Source organism: Tachyglossus aculeatus, chromosome X1, assembly GCF_015852505.1.
Source record: "Tachyglossus aculeatus isolate mTacAcu1 chromosome X1, mTacAcu1.pri, whole genome shotgun sequence".
NCBI lineage: Eukaryota > Metazoa > Chordata > Mammalia > Monotremata > Tachyglossidae > Tachyglossus > Tachyglossus aculeatus.
In genome coordinates, this window is record NC_052101.1 from 117,930,076 (window position 1) to 117,938,370 (window position 8,295).

At 45.7% G+C, this 8,295-nt stretch overlaps 1 protein-coding gene across 1 annotated transcript; it reads left to right on the top strand.

The window, feature by feature from the left end:
• Positions 1-6,250: 6,250 nt before the first annotated feature.
• On the top strand, positions 6,251-7,195 carry LOC119919728 (olfactory receptor 10H1-like). Its single transcript, XM_038740381.1, has one exon. The coding sequence runs from the start codon at positions 6,251-6,253 to the stop codon at positions 7,193-7,195; it is 945 nt and encodes a 314-aa protein (XP_038596309.1).
• Positions 7,196-8,295: the final 1,100 nt, after the last annotated feature.

An 8,295-nucleotide genomic window follows, 5' to 3' on the forward strand; every position in this document is an offset into this window, starting at 1 on the left:
ATTTCTCCCCCAACCCCAGTTATTCATTCATTCAGTCATAGTTATTGAATGCTTACTGTGTGCCGAGCACTGTACTAAGCCCTTGGAACGTACAATTCAGCAATAAAGAGAGATAATCCCAGCCACACTGGGTTTGCAGTCTAGAAGGGGGGAGACAGACGCCAAAACAAATAAACAGGCATTAATATAAACAAATAGAATTATAGATATATACATTTCAAAACAAGTAAACAGGCATTAATATTAATAAATAGAATTATAGATATGTAAGTATATACAGTCCTGCAGCATGTGAGCCTCATGTGGGACAGGGGGGATGAGGGAAGCGGAGTGACCTAATAAAAAGAGCTCAGACCTGGGAGTCAAGGGACCTGGATTCTAATCCCAGTTCTGCCACTTCCTTGCTGTGTGGCTTTAGGCAAGTCACTTCACTCCTCTAGGCCTCAGTTTCCTCATCTGTAAAATGGGGATTCAATACCTGGTCTCCCTCCTACTTAGACTGTGAGCCCTATGTGGGACGATGACTGTGGCTTACCTGATTGTATTGTACCTACTTCACGTCTGAGCATAGTGTTTAGCACATAGTAAGCATTTAACATATGCCACTATTATTATTATTATTACAACCCCAGTACTCCCATCCCTTTGGCTACACATCTGGCTCAGACATGCCCCTTGTTGCCCACTTTTGCATGATGTTCATATGTGTCTTACTCTGGGTGGAGGCCTTGGCTACTGGATTAATCAATCAATGGTATTTATTGAGCACTTACTTTGTGCAGAACACTGCACCATGCACTTGGGGGAGTATAATACAACAGAGTTGGTAGACACATTCCTTGCCCACAAGGAGCTTACAGTCTAGAGAGGTAGACAGACATTAATATAAATAAAGAATTTATGGATACTAATATAGTGGATGTTACTTATTGAGAGCCTTCAGGGGGCCACACTTAGTAGGCAAACAGGGTCACGGTCACTGGACCATGGAATGAACATGTGTGTTTTTATGGGGGAGTTGCAATGTGAAATAAAATTGTTTGTGACTTCTGTTTCTGGCTTAGTGATTTAGCAGCCAGATAGGCCAACAAGATGCTGGGCATCATCAAGAAAATTACTGTGAACAAAGAAGTGTGATTTTTTTTCCATAAACAGAATACATCCCAAACCTCATGTCAGCCACCCCAACAGAGATGATGAGGAACAGTGTGGCCTAGTGGAAAGAGTAAGGGCCTGGAAGTCAGAGGACCTGGATTCTAATCTCAGCACTTCCACTTGCCTGCTGTGTGACTTTGGGCAAGTCTCTTCACTTCTCTGTGCCTCAGTTTCTTAATTTGTAAAATGGAGATTCAATGCCTGTTAACTTACTTAGACTGTGAGCATCATGTGGGACAAGGTCTGTGCCCAACCTGATTAAGTTGTATCTATCCCAGAGCTCTGAACAGTGCAAGACACACAGTAAGCTCTTAATACCCATAATAATAGTGATAATAATAATGATGATGCCTGCAAAGCTGGTGTTGATACTGGAGTGGGGCTACCTGCTGCTTGAATGTTTGTGATTAGGCAACAGGGCTTGTCTGGCCCTGCTTTAGCTCCCAGGGACATAAGCCAAAGGCTTCAATCTGGAAGAATGATATTCTGCCCCAGTCAATCAATCATATTTCTTGATTTCTTACAGTGTGCAGAGCACTGTACTAAGCGCTTGGGAGACTGCAATATAGCAGAGTTGGTAGATACGTTCCCTGTATAACAGAGTTGGTAGATACGTTCCCTGCCCAGAAAGAGCTTACAGTTTCATGCCCTGCTTTCCCAAGACCATGCACGCTTGTGGTGGGCAGCCACAAATTTCCTGTCCCCTTCGTGCTGGTCACAGAGTTACAGTCACCCCATTGGCATGGAAGTGAAATACAGGGTCAGGGGAGAAAGAACCAAAGGGTTTCGAATCGCTTAGTACAGTGCTAAGCGCTTAGTACAGTGCTCTGCACATAGTAAGCGCTCAATAAATACGATTGATTGAATCCCAGCTTTGGGGGCACAAGGAATTAGCTCTTGCAAGTGTCCTTCTACTACCCAAGGGCTCAGGCAGGGAGTTATTTCCCTTCTGCTGCCTGAGCCCCTAGAGATCAGTCTGTAATTGCCTCTCTCCTGCAGGAGTTGTGCGCTTCCTCTGGGGCTGGGCTAGTTCTGCTCTCCAAAGCCTCTGCCTCATTCTCTTCTCTCTCTTCCTCTTTAGGTCTCACTCAGGGGCTGATGAGGGACCTTGGAGCGGCAGTGGGCTGCCTCTGGGCCACAGGACCTCTGAGTTCAGGGGTAGGGGCACCTGCTGCTGCTGCCACCCCAGTAGCTTAGCATGCCCCTGGAGGAAGTGGTTTGTAGCAAAACGGGGTCGACCTGCTGGAGCTGTCCCATCTCTCCAGGCTGCAGGGAGAGCCTTTGGGTGTGTTGGGTGAGGTCAGACCGAACCTCCTCACCCTCTCCAGTCTTCTCTGAGGGCTGAGCTAGGTCTTCTGCTGCTGGGAGAGACACAGCACCCCACCGCGGGAGCAGAGGCACGGATCTGACGGTGACAGAAAGTCTGAAGAACAGCAGCTCTGGGATCCCTGATCCTCTTGGAGTGAGTCTCCCCATCCCTGACATTTTAGCCTTCTCCTCAGTTTTATATAACATTTAGAGCCTATTATTAAAGTTTCCCAAAGTCATTGGCTTGGGAGGAGCCATAGAGTATAGCATTACACCAGGTCCTCAGGCTTTCAGCCTCAGACAGAACTTGGGAGAGGAGAAGATGGATCAGTAGGAGGGAGCAGTAAGTGAGGCAGAAAGCAGGCATAATGGATAAGTCGGGGCTTTGAAGAGGCTGCCCAGAAGCAGAGACTCTTGAGGAGGGATCTGGGGGAGGGACAGGAGGGGAAACTGAGATGGCCACTGAGGAAGACACCTGGGGGGAGGAATGAATCGGTCAATCAATCAGTGGTATTGCTGAGCGCTTGCTGTGTGCAGAGCACTCTGCTAAGCACTTGGGATACCTATACATCTATAATTTATTTTAATGTTGTTCTCTCCCTCTAGTCTGTAAGCTCCTTGTGGGCAGGGATCACTTATACCTACTCTATTGTATTGTACATTCCCAAGCTTTTAGCAAAGTGCTCTACACACAGTAATCTCTCAATAAATACTATTAACTGATTGATTGAAGTCAAAGGTCAGATGTTTCTGCTTGAGGCAGAAGGAAATGGAGAAGCAGCATGACCTAGTGGAAAGAGCATGGGCCTAGGAGTCAAAAGACCTGGGTTCTAATCTCAGCTCTGCCACTTGTTTGCTGTGTGACCTTGGGCAAGTCATTTAACTTCTCTGTGCCTCAGTTTCCTCATGTGTAAAATGGGGATTGAGACTGGGAGCCCCATGTGGGACATGGACTGTGTCCAACCTGATTATCTTTTATCTAACACAGTGCTTAGAACAGTGCCTGGCACATAACAAGCTCTTAAATACCATAAAAAATGTGTAGCCACTGAAGGTTTTTGAAGAGTGGAGAGATGCAAGCTTTATGTCATTTTAGAAAGACGATCAAGTCACTGTGGCTACTGCCAAACCACTGACTTCTACATAACGTTTATAGCATATTATCAATGTTTCCCAAACTGAGGAGAAGGCTAAAATGAGAGGGATGGGGAGACTGACCTGTAAAGTAGGAACTAGAGAAATGGGGAGACTGGAGACAGGGAGACTAGGGAGGAAGCTGATCAATAGAGTAGTAATAAGTATTATTTGAGTTTGTTAAGTGCTTACTATGTGCCAAGCTCTATATTAAGCCCTTGGGTAGATGCAAAATAACCAGGTCAGACACAAAGCCCTGTCCCACATGGGGATCACAGTCTAAGGAGCAGGGAGAATAGTGAATTCTCATTTTTTAGATGAGGAAACCAAGGCCCAGAGCAATTAAGTAACTTGCCCAAGGACACAGTGGGCAAGTGGCAGAGCTAGGATTAGAACCCAGGTTCTGACTGTCAGGCCCATGCTCTTTCCTCTAGGCCACTAATGGGGAATTGAGAGTTTGAACCACAGTAGTGGCCATTTAGGTGGAAAGGAAGGGGCAGATCCAGAAAATGAGGAGAAAATAATGGCAGGATTTAGTGACACACTGGATGTGAATTTTAAATGGTACTGAGGAATCAAAGATAAACATCAAACCTTTATCTGGAGGTGAGAAAGTTAGGAGTAGGATCAGGCTTAGTAGGGAAGTTGAGGAATTCACTCATGTACAGAAATCCTGGAGATAAAAAGCAGCGTGACACAGTAGACAGAGCTTAGATCTGGGACTCAGAAGGACCTGGGTTCTAATCCCAGAGTTGCCACTTGTCTGTTGTGTGACCTTGGACAAGTCACTTAACTTCTCTATTCCTCAGTTACCTCATCTGTAACGTGGAGAATAATACTGTGAGCTCCATGTGGGACGTGAACATGGACTGTGTGCAAACTGACTAGCTCATATCTACCCCTGCGCTTAGTACAGTGCCTGGCACACAGTAGGTGCTTAACAAATACCATACAAAAAAGCAGAAAAAAAAGAAGAAATGTGAGGTTATGTAGTAGGTTGCGCTGGTGAGGTAGATTTAGGAGTTAACCACATACAGGTCATAGCTGAAGCTGTGTAGGAGAATGACCTCTCTGAGAGAGTGTACAGAGAGAAGAGTAGGGGCCCCCCCAAATAATTTAGTAGACACCCACAGTTAGGGAGTAACAAACGGAAGAAAAGTCAGCTAAAGAGACTGAGAAGGAGCGGCCAGAGAGGTGGGAAGAGAATCAGGAAAGAACTGTGTCAATAAAACCAAGTTTGAATAGTATTTACAGAAATAGGGAGTAGCAGTTTCAAAGGTGGTTGAGAGGTCAAGGATGAGGATACAGTAGAGCCCATTTGATTTGGCTATGAGTAGTGCATGTGTGAGAATGTGTGGAGCAACATGGCCTAGTGGAAAAAGCATGAGCCTGGGAGTCAGAGGACCTGGGTTCTAATCCCAGCTCTGCCACATGTCTGTTGTGTTACCTTGGATGAGTCACTTAACCTTCTCTGTGCCTCAGTTACTTCATCTGCAAAGTGGGGATTAAGACTGTGAGCCCCATGTGAGTTATGGACTGTGCCAAACTTGATTAGCTTGTACCTACTCCAACACTTACTGCAGTGCCTGGCATAAGGTAAGTGCTTAACAAATACCATTTAAAATAAAATGAGTGTATAAACATAAAACAGCACTGACCAGAGAGATTTAGCTGTGGATTACAAGGTCTCTGGGTTAGGCCTAAATTTGCTGCTTATCCTGTATTTAAGGTAGGCTCAGAAGCGAACAGGACTTGAACCGCGTAAGATAGAGTGGAACGATCCCTAAACTGGGATTTGCAGCTTCAGCTCCAGCTCCATTGCTAATTTTCTGAGTTTCTTGAGGAACAGAGTTCTCAGTTTCCCTATTTACAATGGAAGTACATAACCCTGCCCTTTCATCTTCCAGGAATCTGCTAAACCCAGAGGAGTCACAGATGTATGGCTCCAAGAAAGGAGTACTTACTCATCACATTAGTACTGTATTTAATATCAATCAATCATATTTACTGAATGCTTACTGTGTGCAAAGCACTGTACTAAACACTTTGGAGAATACAATATGACAACTTAACAAAGTTGAAAGGCCCATTCCCTGCCCACAACAAGCTACAGTCTTACCGTTCCCAATCAGCAACAAAGTCTGTGATGTCATGATACTTGCAGACAAGGCTAGGGTTTCAGAGAGTGAATAGTCCAGAACTGCCCTGGGCAAGTATAAACATGTCAAAGAAGGTGAACAAGAGCCAGGAGTAGAATTCTGCCTGGACAGGTCAGCGGAGACAAGCACGGGCTTGGGAGTCAGGGGATGTGGGTTCTATTCCCGGCTCCACCACTTGTCTGCTGTGTGACCTGGGGTAAGCCACTTAACTTCTCTGTGCCTCAGTTACCTCATCTGTAAAATGGGGATTATGACTGTGAGCCCCACGTGGGTCAACCTGATTACCATGTATCTACCCCCATGCTTAGAACATGCTTGTCACCTAGTAAGCACTTAACAAATACCATTATTATTATTATTATTACTATTAATAATAATAACAGTCACCCCAGGTTTCCCAGGATTATAGGGAGAAAGGGTAGGGAATCATGTGGTTGATATATCTGGACTGACCTCAACTCTTCTCATGTCACATCCTCCTAGTCTCAGCCCCCATGCCTGGAGAGAACTGCACCTTAGTATCTGAATTCATCCTCGTTGGCTTTTCCACATTACCCTCAAGGCTGCAGCCCGTTTTATTCATTCTAATCCTGCTGATGTATTTTTCCACTTTGTTGGCTACCCTGCTCATCTTGATCACAGTCCAGAATGAGCGCAAGCTCCATATGCCTATGTACCACTATCTGTGCACTCTGTCCCTCTCGGAAATCTTCTACACCTTCGCCATTATTCCCAAGATGCTCTCTGATTTGCTCTCCACCCAAAGGACCATCTCCTTTCTAGGCTGTGTCAACCAGATGTTCTTCTCCTTCACCTTTGGTTTCACACACTCCTTCTTGCTTACCACCATGGGCTATGACCGCTATGTTGCCATCTGCCACCCCCTTCGCTACAAAGTCCTCATGAGCCCTCAGGGATGTATCCAGCTGGTGGCCACCTCATGGTTTTCTGGCTTAGTTATGGGGCTGGTAGTCACAGGTGCCATTTTTCATTTGTCCTTTTGTGGGCCCAATGAGATCCACCATTTTTTTTGTCACGTGCCCCCCATTGTAAAATTAGCTTGGGGGCATGTCTCGGTCACTGCCCTGGGGGTGGAGATGCTGTGTATCACAGCCTTGCTGGGCTGCTTCCTCATCCTCCTGTCCTACACCTTCATTGTGGCCACCATCGTGAAGATCCCCTCAGCTGAGGGCCGCCACAGAGCCTTCTCCACCTGCGCGTCCCACCTCATGGTGGTGGTGGTGCATTACGGCTTTGCCTCTGTCATCTACCTCAAGCCCAAGGCTCCTCGTGCCCTTGAAGGGGACACCCTGATGGGTATCACCTACACTGTCCTCACCCCATTCCTCAGCCCTATCATCTTCAGCCTGAGGAACAAGGAACTGAAAAATACCCTGAAGAAAACCTTCAAGAACTGTCTCTTCCCTCCAAGTATGTGACTGTTCTGGCAGGACTCCGCAGAGATGACTCATACTGAAGATTATTTCCTTTTCTTTCCTGGTACCTTGAAAATGGATAGATAGCATGTAGGTTCTAATCCCGGTTCCCCCACTTGCTTGCTGTGTGACCTTGGACAAGTCATTTCACTTCCCTGTGCCTCAGTTTTCTCAACTGCAAAATGGGGATTCAATACCTGTTCTCTTTCCTTAGAGTATGAGCCCCATGTGGAACAGGGGGTATAACTGGCCTGATTAACTTGCATATACCCCAGCACATAGAACAGTGCTCGACACACAGTAAGCACTTAACGAATACCAGAAAAAAATACTGGGTCCCAAAGGTTAATGTAAGTTAACGGTAATGGTTAATGGTTAATGGTTCTCATCATATGCCAAGCTACTAACCAAGAACCAACATAGAAACATCTTTCCACTAGGCCACAAGGAAGCAGCCTGGCCTAGCAGAAAGAGCACGGGCTTGGGAGTCAGAGTACTTGGGTTCTAATCCTTGCTCCACCACTTGTGTGTTGTGTGACTTTGAGCAAGTCACTGAACTTCTCTGTGCCTCAGCTTCCTCATCTGAAAAATGGGGATTCAATACCTGTTCGTCCTCCAACTTAGACCATGAGCCCCATGTGGGACCTGATTATGTTGTATCTACCCCAGCACTTTGTACAGTGCTTGGCACATAGTAAGCGTGTAACAAATATTGTTATTATTAGTATCCCTGGGGAATGGATCAGGCAGAAGTTGGAACACTGGTAAGTTGTAACTGTTGGACTAGAGACAGCCCTTCTGAAGAGGTGAGGAGCCTGAAAACTGTTCTAAAAACAGTAATGTACCACAGCTCTTAATGTTTTATTGTTGTTGTGTTAATTTATCCTTTTTACAACTACTGATATTTATTAGGTTAATTCTTTTCCTTGTGGGCTGCCTTCCTCACCTCCTCCCTTTATAGACTGTGAAACCCCCCTGGACCAGAGACTGGGTCTGAATTCATTCATTCATTCAATCGTATTTATTGAGCACTTACTGTGTGCAGAGCACTGTACTAAGCACTTGGGAAGTGCAAATCAGCAACATATAGAGACGGTCCCTAC

Bases quoted from the DNA above. Each gene is read 5' to 3' on its own strand.
- LOC119919728 (XM_038740381.1), top strand. From the start codon at position 6,251: ATGCCTGGAGAGAACTGCACCTTAGTATCTGAATTCATCCTCGTTGGC.